The sequence below is a fragment of the Megalops cyprinoides genome, chromosome 15 (genome assembly GCF_013368585.1).
Source record: "Megalops cyprinoides isolate fMegCyp1 chromosome 15, fMegCyp1.pri, whole genome shotgun sequence".
Lineage (NCBI taxonomy): Eukaryota > Metazoa > Chordata > Actinopteri > Elopiformes > Megalopidae > Megalops > Megalops cyprinoides.
In genome coordinates, this window is record NC_050597.1 from 7593632 (window position 1) to 7611250 (window position 17619).

General features: G+C 42.0%; 1 protein-coding gene across 2 annotated transcripts; it reads left to right on the plus strand.

Annotated features, from left to right (window-relative positions):
* The first annotated feature begins 10035 nt into the window (after positions 1 to 10035).
* LOC118789639 (angiotensinogen-like) lies at positions 10036 to 14770 on the plus strand. 2 transcript variants are annotated; one of them, XM_036546126.1, is made up of 5 exons: positions 10036 to 10117; positions 11048 to 11854; positions 12025 to 12298; positions 12810 to 12957; positions 13908 to 14770. In XM_036546126.1, the coding sequence occupies exons 2-5, from the start codon at positions 11083 to 11085 to the stop codon at positions 14082 to 14084; spliced, it is 1371 nt and encodes a 456-aa protein (XP_036402019.1). In that variant the 5' UTR covers positions 10036 to 10117; positions 11048 to 11082; the 3' UTR covers positions 14085 to 14770. The 2 variants fall into 2 exon arrangements, with proteins under 2 accessions (XP_036402019.1, XP_036402020.1); XM_036546127.1 differs by lacking the exon at positions 10036 to 10117 and adding an exon at positions 10675 to 10764.
* The last annotated feature ends 2849 nt before the right edge of the window (positions 14771 to 17619 follow it).

Sequence of the window (17619 nt, forward strand, 5' to 3'; positions counted from 1 at the left end):
TAGAGTAATTCTGACACTAGACTCTACAGCAACCTAAAATAAGCCTGTTCGTCAGTGGAAACATTAATGATGGGTGACTTTAATTATCACTCCGTAGCGTAGGAAAATGAATGAGGACATGGAAAACTTGAGCAATAGCAGTTGGATGCTGTAAACTGCTGTATTTAAACATAACTTCTTCGCTCCCCTGCAAGGGGAAATCCCTGTCTTGACTATTTTATCTTTGTAACATTGCAGCTAGAATTACCCAAACTGAAGGAGAAGAGCCACTGACATCAAGTGACCACATTATAGCCACACTGAAGCTTTGTGGGAACTCAATCCCTCCCTCTCCTACACACCAGTGATAACACTAACATGATTTTTTTAATAGTTATGGATGATACAGCTTTATAGGAGATAGGCAACCTGGATTCAGAGAGTTAAAGGGTCTGGATATTTTTGACTCAGATTGGGACTTACCATATTTTATATTTGACCACGTCAGAGGAGGCCCCTACTGATATGCTACGACATTCATTCATACTCCATGCGCAGTCTTTGAAACTATCTTCACTAATGATGATACAGCAATATATTTTACAAAACTGAAAGCACTGACAATTCTGTGTCTTTAAAATATCCTATTTCAACAGTAGTCCAGCAAAAGCAAATCTGGTCAGTGTAAGATCATGTTCTTCAGTAATGTTAGTGATGTTCTCTGAAAGGTTCTGATATTGGTATCTGATAAGGTATCTGATGCACTCTCATAGAGGAATGAATGCTAGACAACCACATGAAAGATTTAATTTAAAAAGGGAATATTACAACAGCCTTGCCAAATAGAGATGACCTATTGGCCATTCTTCTTAATTCATAAAAAAGCCATTCTATTGTAAATGCATAGCAAGAATTACTGGACATGACGGGCAACATTAATTATCTACATCCTAAGCAATGAGGTTTCACTGAACCTCACTAGTAACAGCCTCATATAAAGACATGGTCCTCTGCACTGAACTAATGTAGTTCTGTGTTGAGAACAGACTGCCCCCTGCTGGCCAACATGAAGCAACTACCTGCTGTGTCAAGGCAGGGTTGGGCCTTTTTAATTGAGGTGAATTAACTGAGCTGTATTCTGACAATCAGTTATGAGCCATATCCTTAAAAGTTTTCTTATTGTTCTTATTCTTATTCTAAGGTAAATTTCTACTATTTTGATTCTATGTAAGATGAGAAATATGCATGTTAATATGTTAGTGGGTAATGTGTTGTGAGGACATCATGAGCGACTTTCAGTGACAGCCTTCAGGTATACGCAGGCCCGGCACCAAGACAAAATACAGAGGGGTGAAACTGCAATCCAGGGGAGGGGGTAGAAAAAGTCATAAATACTATGTCTACATCGGGATATGAGGTCAGTCTGGGGGTGCAATGGGTCTACACACTGTGCACATGTCGTCCCATTGATATTTGCCGTTCTGTTGTCAGGTTGCCTTCACACTAAGCATTCCCCTTCATATGCTCCGGCTCCATACGTGACACTTATCACAGCATTAATTATAACTTTTTCCTAAGTGCATCAGAAATCGTTATTTGGCACGTGAGGAATCTGATATGCATGGCAATGTCAGACACTTCTACCTGCACCAGTCTCAGGGCCTCATGTAGTGTAGCTGCTCTGCTGGAAAACCACTCCTACAGACCTAAACATGAGGGGGCGTGTCTGAGGGGAGCAGCATTCCAGCACCGTCACACGGCGCTGTACTGGCAGAAGGTGCAATTACACTGCCAACATATGGCTCAGGCACAGTGGCATTGGTGTTACGGTTCAAGTCTATCGCATCACACTGACTGACACTTAATATGCAAAATAAAAGCTAACAACCACCAGCAGATGTATGGACTGTGAGCTCAGAATGAATAAATGAGTACTTGGTTAAACAAATATTGGGGGGAAAAAAGAAAGAAAACAGGCACACACGCATGCACACACACACAAACCACTACTACTGTTAGCTAGTATCAAACGTTAGTAGAATAACCCTCAAAAAGTCCTTCTGAAAACTTTCTTGAATCCAACAGCAACTCTGATCTTTCCTGTACTAAATCTACAAATCATCTAGGGAGTTTCTTTTTGTTTTCGCAAGGGACAGTTATTAGCGTTAACGCAAGACTTCCTGGCTACTTGATAGTCAGTTGCACAGTCTCTGACACTGACACTGTCTACAAGTGCAGATTTTACACCTATGAATTTAGTAACACCCCTGTCTCACACAGAAATACTTCAACTGGTATTACAGTTGCAATTTCACCACAGAACATACAACACTGTAATGCCTACCCTATGCAGGGATACAAAATTGAAACGCTTCAAGGATTTTTAAAATCTACATTCTCACAAGACAATCCACCTTCCTGCTTCACACACAATTTCAGCTTCTGACTGACTTGTGCATGTCAACAGTGTTCCTGTTTGGAAATATTAAATAAATCCAACAAATACAGTGTTATTAGCTGCAAGCACCAATGCAAAACTAATAGAGACCATCTTATGACATGCTGTCATCTCCCGGTTTCAGCCTGAAAGCAATAGAGCCAGTCATCCCTCTTCCAATGTACGGTTAAAACAGCAACCCTCAGATTCCATCAAAGATTAGCAATCCATCCACAAAGGCCTCAAGGCAGGGAATACATTACACAAGTACAAAAATCTTAACACCGGCAACCCTTGCACACTAAGAAATGAAGTCCCAGCAAGCCAACATTTTCCTGCCAGTACAGTAGCCAGTGCACCATTTCACCACTTTTAATTGCTTCTCCAACTTCACAACAAGCAAGCAGTAATATGTTATCCCCATGGTCGTGGCATTATTTTGCTCCTAGACAACAAAAAAAGCTTGGAGGAAAGTTTGGACCTGTCAGTGGCATGGGAAGTGTGGACATTATGGTCTGGCTGTGCCCAGCTGTTCTGCTACCCCAAAAAGAGCTGTGATATTAAGAGAATAATTCCCATGACAAAAATCAACTGAAATCATCATCGCGGTTTGCAATAACAGCCTTCTTGTGACACAGTTTCAAGTAGCTGTTGTGTTTGGATGGGTTTCATATGAAATTGAAAGGAAGCAGCAGTGTAACCCTGCACTTTGTATACTTGTGCAGTCAGAATGGCTAACTAACTACCACACACGCCCACTCACAAGGAGATGGAGGGATGTGTAAGGCGTCCTCTCCTTGCCTATCTGGCTAGAAATGTCATTGCTATTGTTAGCTATTACCTATTTAGTACTTATTACCAAGTTGCTTAAGTGACAGCTCTGTCTCTCTGAGAAGTTTTTTTCATGGTATCTGTTGTAGAATATATCAGAAAAACCGCTGTGCTCTTCCACAAATCTGCACACTTCTCATTTTCAGTCCCTCAGTCCCTGCGGTTTGCACTGCAGCAGACATCATCCTCTTTGCCATGTTTGCTTTAATCAGCTTATCATGTTTCTATTGGGGTGGTGCCAGTGATCACTCAGAAATATGAGCTAAGGAACCTGAGCAGTGTGATTGGGAGGACGTAGGGGCAGTAATTTGGCGTCACTGACCGTGTCACACTGTGCGAGTAAAGACGTCTGATCCTCGAGATTTCACTACATTTTCACAACGATCACGGAAAACTGTCAGCAACAATTAAATCCTGGCAAAATCACTGTACAAAATTGCACAATGTATTCCTGCCCTTTATCCAGAATTCTAATTCAAAGCTACTCTGACACTTTTAAACATTAATACTTAAATGGGATAAATGAACACTTTCATAGCACTGCAAGTGCTTTCAGTGCATTGCAAGCTGCCCCTTAACCAGGGTTGGTTTTCAGACCCTGCACACATGAACGGTAACATACATTCATAAAGAAGAGGCTGAACCCTAACCCTACATGTAAAGTGCCTTGTCCCAAATGTAAGAAAGGTGCTATACAAATAAAGTTATTACCATCATTAACCATAAAGAAAGAGTCATGCCAGCATTATTCTTCCATCTGCAGAGAGACACTTTCAGATGGAGAGCTGGCAGCAGCCACACACATTCCGGCAGATTCATCCTGCTTTTCACATCACGGGAAAAAGTAGAATGACGTACCTCCACACACGGCACGTATGCATGCACGAATGCACGTGAGAGCATAGACAGGCGTGTGCGAACACGAACGCATGTATACTTGATACATGCAAACACACACGCACACACACGCACGCGCGCGCACGCTGCAGACGAGCACTCACCTCCACGTTCCATGACTAACAGGAGAGACAGTGAAGCACACCGTTTCTGAGTTTGTTCTCTGATCTCTCTCTCTCTCCCTCCTTGTGTAGTGTACCCTTCAGCCCCCCCCCCCCCCCCCCCCTTGCTCTGCTGCACAACAGCCCCACGATGCCAAACAGCCATTACCGCCATTAACTGTGATTGACTCCGCCCCCCACCACCAGCGCATCACAGAGGACGCTCCTGATCCATCGGAGCTTTTAGCCGCTGCCCTCAGGAGGGCCCGGGGTTCTTGTGCAGACTGATTCATCGCTGGTGTGCGCCTAGACAAGCCGCTTTCAGCACGTCCCCGACTCCACGCTCGCAGAATAAATTACCCGCTCTCCAAAGTCTGGGACATTCCCCTCCTCACCGTTTCATTGCCCACAGTTAAACTGTTCAAATCCTTAAACAGCCATGCAGAGGTGGGGGGGGATGGGGGTGCAGACAAAGGCCAGAGGTCAGAGGTTTACATCATCAGCTAACTACCCATAATGCTGGCTACAGGTTCGATACTTCAGAGTTACCGGAATTAATTCACTCCTCACTTGTATGAAAGTAGAAAATAAAGAGACCTGTGACTCCAGGTTCATAAATGACTAGCAACAATACTGTAAGTCAGCTGCAAAGCTAATTTAAGTTGAAAGTGTAATTTAATTGGGCACTGCTTTATATCCTTGAGCAAGGTACCGCATCTAGTTTGCTTAGTAGCTTAGTAGTCAGTATCTAGCTGTGTAAATTAATGATACTAAGCTCTACTGTGCAAGTAATCCTGGATAAAGACAGATGTGTGCTGTTACTGCCCGTTGTCAAGCCCACAGAGTGACCATGGTTTATTGGACTAAAAAGCCAACACAAATGAATGTTTCAGAGTGTGTAACCTCACTCATGTCAGCAAATACAAAGATAATTACAAGATAATTACTACCTTTCTGCTGTAGAATGTCTAGCACCAAAAATACAGTGGGCTTTTACACGCACTGATACCAAGCAATAATGAACATGCTTGCAGTGAGCAAGAAATGTAAGCTTACCCATCCAAGACCAAACATTAGAGCTACCATGTTGACAATTCTTGGGAGTTAAGTACCATGTGTTTCCATGGAAGGAACAGCATTTCTATTTAGGGGGTACTGCTCCATGGCATTTTGGTGGATAAAATGCACCCTGACCCTCTTGGTGTGTAATTACGTGACTAAATGTAACCGATCAACCTCTTGCTGTGTAATTACATGACTAATTGATTGTGCGGAGGAATAGCACACAATGACACACTGACGTTACAGGAGGCAAAAAACCCACCAATTAAACAGGGCTCATTTATTTTCAAATTATGTGTGATATTCTGCAAACTTAAAAACTATCACACGTTTTCATTTTGTATTTTAAATAGGCCTAATGCAACTACTGCTTTCAATTTAAATTTACAGTTCAGCAAATCTGACTCTTAGCTGCATTCTTCAGCTCAGCATAACACGGTGTTGTTCTGCGACCTTTATGTACCAATTTTTGTCCACATTTCATAATATTGTGACTGTGACCAAACCCAGCTACACTTAGCATTAGCATAGGGCAAGAGCAAGTTACAAGGTGATGGGGTTGCTAGACCACAGTCTGTGCATCCATCAGAGGAAGGTTCACAAAATGCGTTACATTTTAATACCAAAACAATTTTCTAATTAGTGTCATTAAATAAGATACCACTTCCACTTCATTGCTGTTGAATTATTGTTTTGTGGATTTCTGAGCTGTAGTTCACACTATACCTCCTGAAACTCATTAAAAAATTCGATGAATGTTATGGACATAACCTAACTGAAATACAGAGGAGAACAGCTGAGAGGAATTTCAAAGTCCTTGTTTCAGCATCATTCCGTCTTTCTGATGATGCTTCATTTGATACTAATGAAATGACAATTTGTCCAATGTTAATGATGACAAACTTTCGTAATGATGGAAAATCTTCAACCCAGTCTTTCATTGTGACGAATGAAACTTTATGTCAGCGTCTCTGAGTAATACACTTTCTGCTTCAGAAGGAGCAAAATGGAGAGCACAATGTGTGTTAAAACAATTACTCGGAAATGATTATTGTTTAGAACTCCACAATTTCTATTTTGGTAAGGGGATGATGAGATTCTTCTCACTGTTTGCAGTTTGAGAGTTGCTGAGGTCTGTTACATCATATTATTATTAGATTTGCTTGTCAGATGCCCTACCACAGAGCAACTTACACACTGTCCACCTCTGCAGCTGTGTTTCTACAGCAGCTCAGGGGACATACCATGCTCAAGGGTTGTCACCCACAAGGAACTTTTCCCACCCACCTTCAGAATCCTCATCCAGCTTTACTTAAACCATAAAGCCTAGACCAGTCTGCTGCCCGTTCCAGAGAGGGCCATGCTGCTACTTAACCAAAAACAGCACAACTTGAGAGACAGACCTGGTCGGCTGAAATTGGTCTCAAACTGGTAGCCCAACCAATGACGCTGAGATGTGACAAGAAGAAGAGCTGTTGTCTTCAGACATATTTTGAAAATATGTTAAAAGAAAGTTATAAATAGTTCTCTAAAAAGGTTCTGTAAAAGAAATGTCTTCTTTCCTCTTTTGCATCAGTGGCTCCTGAAAAGATGAGATTACACAAACTGAAACCACAGTGGGCTTGCTTTGCATGTGACAGTAAGATTGCCAGTTTCCTCATATGTGCAACAACAGCCGGAATTTAGAAACTATTTTATGTGCCCAAGCAAAAAAGACAAATTTGCATGCGAGTTCCAGGAACTGTTCAAAAGCTTGGTGTCCTCAACTGTCTAGGTACGCCATCTGGTGGAAACAATGAGGAACAGCAGGACATGTTCTCATGGCGTAGGGCAGGCAACCGCAGTCGCTATAGCGGCATTTTCACAGGAAGTAAAGTCATCACTGCTACCATGGGGGACCTCCTCATAAGGGCAGCCACTCAGTTTTTTTTTTTTTTTTGTAATGCATTTAATACTGCGTGGATCTGTCTTTCAAACCTCTGAAAAAGCTGCACAAGCAGTTCTAAATGTCAGCTGCTCTCCGACACTGTCACAGCACACAGCATGCTCACAACACTCCCACTGTATATGCCTGTCCCTGCCTGCAGAGGAGACTCACATCAAACTGCCAAGAGCCACCTCACCCACTAGCATTGTAACATTAATTAATAGCATAGCTGGCTGTGTTCACACAGCGTACTGCTGTTCCTTTCCTTCAGCATAATCAGTTCTCTGCCAGACTACTACCTTCCTCAGACTCCAGGGGGACACCCCTCTGCATATTAAGAGTATGAGGGTTGAACAAGGGGAAAAGGCCTACAGCTGACATTTGGAAGATTCCTCCAGTTGCAGTTTAAAGGATTCCTACAGATGCCGTTTGCAGGGGGGCTCGAGGGCTGCATTTTGGAGGATTCCTACAGCTGCCATGTTAAGACCCCCTAAGAAAACCTTTTAGGAGAAGAAATTTACAGTATATGTAGGAGGCCCAAAGCTACAGGAACACATCCCATCATGAAACCCTACTGATGCAGATGAAGGCCCAGGAAACCTGCACTTTGCCCACAATATTTGCATGCTAGTGTCACTGTTACCATTAGACAGATACCATCTTTATTCCACCTCATTACTGTGACACCACAACATCTCTTATTTGCATTAGACACGCTATTATGAAAAATTATCAAAAAAAGATGAACACTCGACTTCATGCTAATGTGACACTAGCTGACTGACCGGCTTCTTATCATATAATTGCTTTTTATGAGTCAATTTGGTAAATTATGCCTGGAAAATACTGTTAAATGAAATGTATAATATATTTCCTCAGTTTATGCAAGGCACCGTGAAAAACATCAAGTATTGCCCAAGTTTATGCAATGGTACCTATCAGACATGCAGCCAGGACAGGTTTTGGGCAGTGTTTTTTTTTTTTTTTTTTTTCTTTCCCGTCGTGGATTGCTGTACACAAGCAGGACCAAAACCAGCTTAAGTCTGCAGCTGGAAATCATGTTCAATCACTTATAACTTAGTTCTACGTTGCTTGCAAGCTACTTAAGTTGGCCAACTTGCCACGTACGTGTTAACAGATATTATCTCTGTGCTTGTCCATATAGTTTCAAAGTATTTATTTGACTGATTTCATATAATGCGCACTTTTACTTTGAGAAGTATGTATTTTAATTTTGCCAGTTATCCTGGGTCACTACAGAGTAGCGCGTTCATGACCAATATTGCTCTGCAAATCAAGAAATGTTGCGCAAAGCGATATTTGGTGTATGTTGATCCCATCAGATGCCGTCTAATCCAAAGATCAGGGCCACTGTGGCCCAAAATCAGATTCAACCTTCACTTTTTCGTGTAACGTCAAAATAGAGAGTGGGAAAACCGTTCAGTTCTGCTACATTCCCCGAGCTAACTGTTGACTAACACGGTCAGAAACCAGTGCTATACGTTAGTAAACCAAGGAGGTTTATAGCTAGTCCTACACAGCTTTCACCTAGCTAGCTAGGCTACTTAGGCTCGCAATATAGACACTCCACAGTTAGCTATCCAGTGTAAGCCTTGCCATCAAAACAATTACTGACAAAGCAGCAGTCTAGCTAACTGTCCAGCTAATGGCTAGCTGGACGGATAAGCATACCACTTAGCTAGCCGGCTAACACCATCTTACCTGGGCAAGCAGTGTGAAGTCTTTTCAAAACCCTAGCCCTGAAACCTAAAGTATCGCGCCGAGAGCGAACTCTTTTCAGCGGACATAAGAGAGAGAACCTCTTCCCATCCGAGCAACTGTTGCTGCCTTCGTTCGCCATCAGGGAGGGTGGAAAACTGACAAATCTGCACGACAACTTACGGATAACTGACAATCTGCACGGGAACTTTATTTGAACTATTAGCTAGCTAGCGTAGGTCACGTAAGATTCAAGGGTCCGGTGTCTGGACCGCAAGCAGTTCTGTGTCCACACGCCCCCTTGCTACCTGGAGCAGCTACTGTATCTTAAACGCCTTTAAGGGGCAAATAGCCAAACTGACAACTCTCATTGCAACTAAAATAGACGATGCGATGTTTGGCCAGAGATTATATGGTTATGTCATCGCAGAAAGGGGGTTAAAAAGCAGTTCCGATTTTTCAACAGAATCATTGCGATATAATTTATTTTTAGCGACTTAAAGTTCTATTACGCTGTCTGCTAGTGTACCTCCCGAATCGCAGTAGGCTATGAATGTTGGCATACGTGCACTATACGAGAACTTACATGTTAGACTATATGCATTGTGTGATGTGATATATTTTATCCACATGATGGCAGTATTACACAGGCATTGGAGGATATAGCATTCTCGTTGTCTGATGAGCGTGTGGCTGAACTGTATTAATATAATCTAAAAAAGCAAATATACTCCTGTAAATTCAGATTACTCTCACTGTTAACTACACGAATATCAAAGAGCGTATGTTTTTTGATGGAAACTATAAATGGTGTGAGCGAGGCAGATGTTTAGAACCTAAGCTCATTGCTGTTGGCTGTTGCTGACAACCGAGAGAGAAAACACACTTAAACAGTGAAAACAAAACGAAAAATAACCAATTTCATATTGTTTCGACCCTGAATCTGTTTTTCTTCAATAACCTCTCTCTCTCTTGCATCGGATACCCCCCTGTACGTGCTTTAGAGCGGGACCATGCAAAGCCCTCTACCTCAGAGAAATCAGAATCAATGGTGTGGTTAATGAGCAACTCAAGGGGTGAGTGAAATGCTGCCAATTCTCTAAAAGACGCAGACAACTCACTGATCATCTCATACAAGTTCCAGCGCAACCAGCTCATCGAAAGGTAAGCGAACTCCTCATGAAGCTGTATAAAAATACATAACTAAAGTTTACAGTACAGAGGAAAATATTTTTATGATATGGGTAAGAGGGAAGCTACATGAACAAAGTAATAACTACACACATATATTTATAAGAAAGACCTTTTATAAAAAAGAAATGATATTTCTGTGTTGTTTTTGAAATTACATGGAGTCCTTTTCACTTGTGAAGAGTGCCCTGAAATCGATTTATGATAGGTCTATTATTTGCCTCTACTTTTAATTATTAATGTGTTTTTTATATTATCTGATGTTGTTCATTCATATCAACAAATGTCAACAAACAACAACAGAACTTCTCTTAGTATTCTAATTTTGTTGAAAAACTACCAATAATTCTGAGATGATATACAGTATGCTCAAAGAGCCCCCATGGTCTCTGAGTTGCGCAGTTTGTAATCATTAATGTGGTCCTGACTTCCCAGAAAGTTTTGTGTTTGCTCTTTGCGTGGGGGTTTTGTTGGCTGATTAGTCCCCAAAGTAAAGAATAAAGTACATTTTAGTCAGTGCATGAAGAACCACTAATACAACAAGTGGAGGGAGAACCTCCTGAAAGAGCTGACTGAAACCGCAGCGCTGGGAAGTGTATTTCCAATTGAGATTGAGAAATGTCTGTACTGTGTTATAGTTCTAATGATCACATTTGCTACATTTATGTCAGTGCTTTCTCTGAGTCTGAGCTCTATACACGGTTTCCTTGCTTGTCCCTCTGTCAGTCTTTGACCTCTGGATTTATTTTTATTTGGAGTTTTAACCATCACTGAAAACAAAGTGCTGTTCTTTTTTTTTTTTTTTTTTTTACAAAGTATTCAGATTTATTCAACTTTATTTCCACCTCTGTCTCCCTTTATACATTTTCCTAACTTTATTTATGCTTTTGACATCCTTTACAGAATTACCTGGAAAGTTTGTAAACCAGTGAAAGGAAATGCAGGCGATTGTGGGCCCCCTCCTCCTGATGTCACTCTTCTCCGTCACCATGGCGAACCGCGTGTATGTCCACCCCTTTGGCATGTTTGCCCTGGAAAACACCACCTGCGTGCCTGTCAAGGCCCAGGCCGAGAAGCCTCTGAAGACGGTCACTCTGATGCCCATCGAACCCCACGACAGCACGGAGCCTGACGCCCACACCCAGAAAGACAGCGAGAGCCCGAGGCAGAACATTACGCAGAGAAGCATAGTCCTTGCTTACCTCCAGAACCACCTGGGCCTACGCCTCTACGACGCACTGAGGAAGCAGAAGGCCGGCAACACGCTGTTCTCTCCTATGGGCGCCTACGGGGAGCTGGTCACCCTCTACCTGGGAGCCTCCGGGAGCACAGCCAAGCAGCTGCAGGAGTTCCTAGGCCTGGGCAAAGAGACGGACACAGAGGACTGCATCTCGCCGTTCGATGCGCACAAGGTGCTCCGCACGCTCCACAGCATCAACTCTCCGAAGGACGGGGCCGAGGGGGAGCTGCGGACGCAGGCCTGGACCTTCATCAGCAGCAAGGCGGACCTTTCTGAGGACTTCGCCCGGGGTGTGCAGGACTTCTCGGACGCCTCCTACACTCGGGCTGTGGATCTGTCCCAGCCACAGGTGGCAGAGGCCCAGGTAAACTCCTTCATCAAGAGGACGACAGCAGAGAAGATCAAGCAGCTGTTCAAGGACATCAGCCCATCCTCTGACCTCCTGTTTGCCAGCTCTGTCCATTTCAAGGGTAAGCATTCCTCTCACATGCCTAGTATGGATGGTGAACATGTCTGTAACAGCTGTGTATGCTTATCATCACTCCTGCCTCCGAAGCTGTCATATTGGTCCTGCTCTACACTACACAGCTTGTTTGATCAGACAGTCTTCACTGTTTGAAATACACATTTCTGTATTCAGGGAACTGGAGGACAGCATTCCAGCCAGAGGCTACCACCAGGCAGGAATTCTGGATAACTGACAATACGAGCGTCACTGTGCCCCTCATGACCCATACTGGAAACTACAAGTACCTGGATGACAGGGGCAGGAAGTGCACTGTTGTCAAACTCCCCCTGAGCAACAAGGCCTATATGCTGCTGGTTTTGCCCCACGAGGGGACCCACCTGGACCACATTGAAAACCAGCTGACAGCACAGCTGATCTCAGACTGGTCTCAGCACCTGAAAGAAGGGTGAGGCCTCTGTGTCCCAGCACTGAGGGCTGGATGCTGAGGAGGTGTTTCTCTCTACATGTAATCAAGCACATTGCTTTTGACTTTGATGGTCTCTGACATCAAAGGAGATCAGTTCACAAAGCATCACCCTGGGCTTGGTAGACTAAAAGAGCTATTTGGAGAAAGTTATTGCCATCTGTGTGTTGTCTTTGACTCTTTGATTGTCATTTACTTTACAGTCAACTTTACTCAAGAGAATATAAAGCACTGATTCAATTGTATATTAAACATTCTTTTTCTCTTTTACACAACGTAGGTTTTACTGGAGCATTTGAGAAGTCCCTTAGTCCCTGTCCAAGCCACCCACATCCTAGTTTTTCAGAAGGATGGGTCAACAGATGCGGTTGTGGTTGTAGCAGTTGCATAAAAGAGAACAGTGCATGCTGTAATTGGTTGGAGACTCACCAGCATCTGTCTGTGCATGCTGTGATTGGTTAGAAACCCAGCAGTGTCTGTGTATTCCCTGCAGGCTCTTGGAGCTGTCCCTGCCCAGGTTCTCCATGAAGGGCGTGAGCGATCTGAAAAGCATCCTCTCGGACATGAAGCTCGGCTCACTGCTGGGCACGGAGGCAGAGTTCCGCAAACTCAGCACCAAGGAGCACTTCAGCATTGGCCAGGTGAGAGTTACAGCTGCCCTCTGTAACCTGTGAGGGAGGCTGTACTCTTCTGTTTTATCATAACATCATAACGCTGGCAATGCTGTTCCACACATTTAATCACTTGGCAATACTGCACTGCATGGACCATTACTCTTTCTTGTACTCCACTTAACTGTAGCTTTGGACAGGAGACAACAGTAGAGTACACTGCCTCCACCACTTTTAATAGTTGTCTAGATAATACATATAACTCCTCCAAAAGTGGCCTAGTTAAATGAAAATAAAAATAAAAGATCTTTTTTCTGGTTCAGAAAAGTTTAAGTATCAGCTCTAAAAACAAATCATTGCTTTACTGAAAGACAATAATCCCAATGCTTGTCAACCAAATCCATCCAAAAATCTTTTCAGTTATCTTGTTTGGAGGCAAACAGACATACAGGGGCTGAGTACTTAACCTCTACTCCATTTACCAGAAGCAGAAGGAGAAAATGGAGTTGGCCATTTTGGCCACATTCATGGTGAATTACATTTACATTAACATTTATTCATTTGGCAGACGATTTTGTCCAAAGCAACTTACAAGTGAGTTAGAGTACAACACAATCAAAAAACCATAAGGAGTCACAGTATTAGAAGCATGACCTGGTCTCAATGGTTGGCCAGACAAGGTACAAGCTAGCTGGTAGAGCTAACGAGTGCGTTAAACCATTAGATTATATATATTTTTTTGTTTTATTTTATAGTTTAGTAGGACACAGTTTTGAAATATGAGAGATTCCTTTGGGGGGTAGCGTTTCAGGTGCTCAAATGAGAGCGGAAGAGCTGTGTCTTCAGATGTCTTTTGAAAACAGAGAGGGACTCGACAGAATGGATGAAATGTGAATTTGAAAAAAAGATGAAAATAGCTCACCGTAGGATTCGCCTCTCAGTCACAATCCAAGTCTTTGATTGGTGTTTGTGGTTTGCAGGTGCTGAATAACGTGCTGTTTGAGATGTCTGAGGAGGGATCTGCACATCAGGACAAACCACAGGATGGCCACACAGCCACAAAACTCACAGTCAACAGGCCCTTCTTATTTGGCGTTGTGGAGGGAAACTTCGAGGGCATCCTACTCCTGGGGAGAGTAACCAACCCTACGCTCTGAGGACTTCTGGGAAAACCTCCTGGCTAACAGAACATACAGACTGTAGCACGACATAGTGATGACATAGGTGAAACTGAATTTGATGCTGTCCCCTTGATATTGTACGTATATATATATATATCCAAAGACTGGTTTATCCAAGGCCAAACCATTTGGCTTCTATACTGTTTAGCTGTCACTTTGCTTTCCAAATAAAAATATTTATTTGGTCACTCACTTTTAGATAGAATTTATGCAATACAGTACCATGGATTTCCATTTGGCCATTAAAAAAGAAACAAATGCTAAACCTATAGTGTATGCCTCAATTAAGTTCACCTCATGTGACAGTCAGTATGCCAGTATAGTGTTATCTTAACATGAATCAAAGGCCAGTTGCAGAGCAATTTGTTACATATGAATACTGCCAGCTTTGAACTTCCTGTAGGTTTTGTCATCTGTAAACACTTCCCTTTCAGGTGTATTGAGGGTATTTGTGTCAACTTACAGGATATATATTCACATGGATGGAAAAAGCATTTTCCACAGTAATGTTGAAAAAGTAGATTTGTATATTTCTGGTATGAATGATTTGGTGCTGTAAAACAAAATTGATTTTCGGCAATTCACAACTGTTTCCATTCTCATTGGATATGCCTGTTTTTCTGGACATTGCTCATTCTCTACCAAATAATTAAATAAAAAATAAATAAACAGAAACCAACTTTGAACATTATTTGTGTAGCTGAAACATGAAAGAGTAAGTGTGTTATATATTTAATTTCAATTTGATTATCACCTCTGGCTACTGTACAGCAAGTACCTTAAAGATGATTTGTGTGTTAATAGAAAACAGTACTTTGCACCAAAGGATAAAGAAAAGATATGTGAAAATATATTACATATATGTACAATGTATATGAAATATACCAATGGTGAAGTTTTCCTCCAGTGTGAGCACGAGTATGGCTGTTTTACTCTTAGTTAGATTTCATCCCACAGACCCCTCAGGGGAAGATTCTAAATCAAGTTTTGGAGAAAGAAAACATTTTGCCCCATCAGCAAAATAAAACCATAAAACACATTTCCATTTATTACTGCAATGAAATATGGTCCTAATTTTCCAGGGTTGGCAAACTGTCCCCTGCATTCATTTGCAATGGAACACACTGTTACCATGGCAAGAAATAAGCTTACCATTAGTCATATTGCTACCATTTCATGTGGTCATGAAATATTACACATAACTATATTCTGGTACAAAGCCGTTAAACTAAATTTAAAAAAATGAATCATTCCACATGACATTAGCGAAATGAATCTGAAATTGGTGAATTGGTCCTTTTGTGGGACCTAATTAATGCAGAGTCTGGCTCCATCAGTCTTTGATCGAATCAGAGAATGGTTTTAAATCAATTACATAATTACACACCCATTCACAACACCAACTGAGACGTTCCACTCCCAGGACAGACTCTTAAGCGGTGACTTCCGACAGGTAACAGAGTACCTACACTGATCTGTCTGAGACTTCGCCACGGAAAGCCTAAACGTAGTCCGTCTTAAATATGGCGTAATAGTCTTGCGCTTCACTACTGATTGTAATTTTTTTATGTCAGCAACTTTTAAAAGGTAACATCTGTACCCTGAAACCATATATTAGTACGATGCCAGGTTTGTACATGTGCACCGTAATACACAATTAAACTATTTCTGAACAGAAATAGAAATGTGAGGTTTTACATTTGTTCCACGAGCGCTCAGACAGATCGGTGAACGCAGGGAACTCACGCCATCTTCTGTAAGGCGAGGGCGGGTAAGAGAACAAACAGAATTTGCTGGTTTGCTAGGCGTAGATAGAACTGATGTTCTTAAAGACAAAGTCTAAAGTTTTACCAGGTAATTCGGACATTTTCTTGCAGGCTGCTTGGACCACACACTTCACCACGCAAGATGGTTACAGCATGTTAAAAATACACAATTCAATCATGTTAAAGCATGCTAATGTACATAAAGCATGTTAAAGCATGAAGAACATGATTAATAGTATAATTTTAAATAGCTTTCAAGTCAAAATTATAGTTAAGACATGTTACAGTACTTCAAGGCATGGTGAAAGACTTGATTAAATGGTGTTTGCATGTTAGTTCCTGTGTGTCAAAGCATGTTAGTGCATGTTAAAGGAAATAATTAAGGCACCCCATAGCCTGTTACAACATGTTACATGGATTTAACGCTTTGCAATGATATTAGTGGTCACGATTCTAGGATAGGCATTCTGGTTAGGGTTCCTCTATTTGAGATGCCATCTGAGACTGCAAAGGCACCTGGTTTGAGGAGAGCTGTCCATTCACAGACTCTGCACATCCAATCACTTACCTAGACGAAAGAGGCCTCTTAGCTTCCACTTGTCTCTGCTATACCTTTTATGATCTGACCAGAAAATCACAGCCAGGAGTGGTAGACTGTCATTGGACAGAAACAGGATGAGGTAAGGCCCTCAATCTGTTCCCTCACTGGCTAGGAAGTGAGTTCCCCTGTACTTGTTTTTGACTTCACAGCATCAGAAAGACTCAAATCTGTCCTAAGGGTTAAAGTACAGTCTTTCACAACAGTTTGAAACAAATAATGATTTTGCAAGTGCTTACACATAAATAAATATCCTTATGTATTATGGTCCCAAGGATTATGATGCTGTTTTTGTAATGATCACACATTATTAGCTGGGAAAAAAGCCGTTTTATGTGCTTGTTCAATATAAGATGCAGTGATCAATTGAGGCAATAGGTTGATCTTTTAAAAAGAGTAATACTTTTACAGTGGCTGTGGATGTTAATACTTCAATAAGGCAATAAACTGTGACCAAGTATTCAAAAGGAGTAACACAATCAAATCAATACAATTAGTCAGAAGCAGGACCTTTGCAATTACCTGAACATTCTGCTATGTGAATAAGGAAAAGTGCCTTTGGAGTAGATTTGCAGTCTGTGCAAGGGAATACATGAGCGATGACAGCTATCCAGGTATTTCTGAAACTGTTCAGCAATTCTCCAGTTTCTCTAGTTACAGTATGTTTGAAATTTCTGACCACCCACACTCCGCCTAATCAAATCTGTCTTACGGAGCTCAGGGAAACACTGTGTGTCTGAACTGTCCAAGACAATAGTTTCCACCTACAGCCCGATTCTTGATGTGATACCACATTAAACATGTCTCAACATCAGCAAAGGGAGGGGTAATTATCAAGTTAAAATTCCGAGAGAGCGATCTGTAACCTCGTCTGGTTTATTGTTATGGCAGCAACAGTTGCAGACATTAGTAATTGCATCACCCTCTTGTGGTCCGTAAAAGTGCTACAAGCGTCTTCACTGACGGCTAGAGAGTCCACGAGATCAGTTTCATATTCTGAGTTGACCCAGGCGGAAAACATTTCACTCAACAGCTAAAAATACATTGACGAAAGATTTCACTTTCTTCAGATACATACACAGATAGAACAGATACAACACCTGTTGTTAGTGAGGCAGGGGAATCCCATCCTGCCCCCTAGAGGCCA

Bases quoted from the DNA above. Each gene is read 5' to 3' on its own strand.
- LOC118789639 (XM_036546126.1), top strand. From the start codon at position 11,083: ATGCAGGCGATTGTGGGCCCCCTCCTCCTGATGTCACTCTTCTCCGTC. The intron at 11,855-12,024 runs GTAAGCATTCCT...TTCTGTATTCAG, and splicing joins CAGCTCTGTCCATTTCAAGG to GGAACTGGAGGACAGCATTC. The intron at 12,299-12,809 runs GTGAGGCCTCTG...TATTCCCTGCAG, and splicing joins TCTCAGCACCTGAAAGAAGG to GCTCTTGGAGCTGTCCCTGC.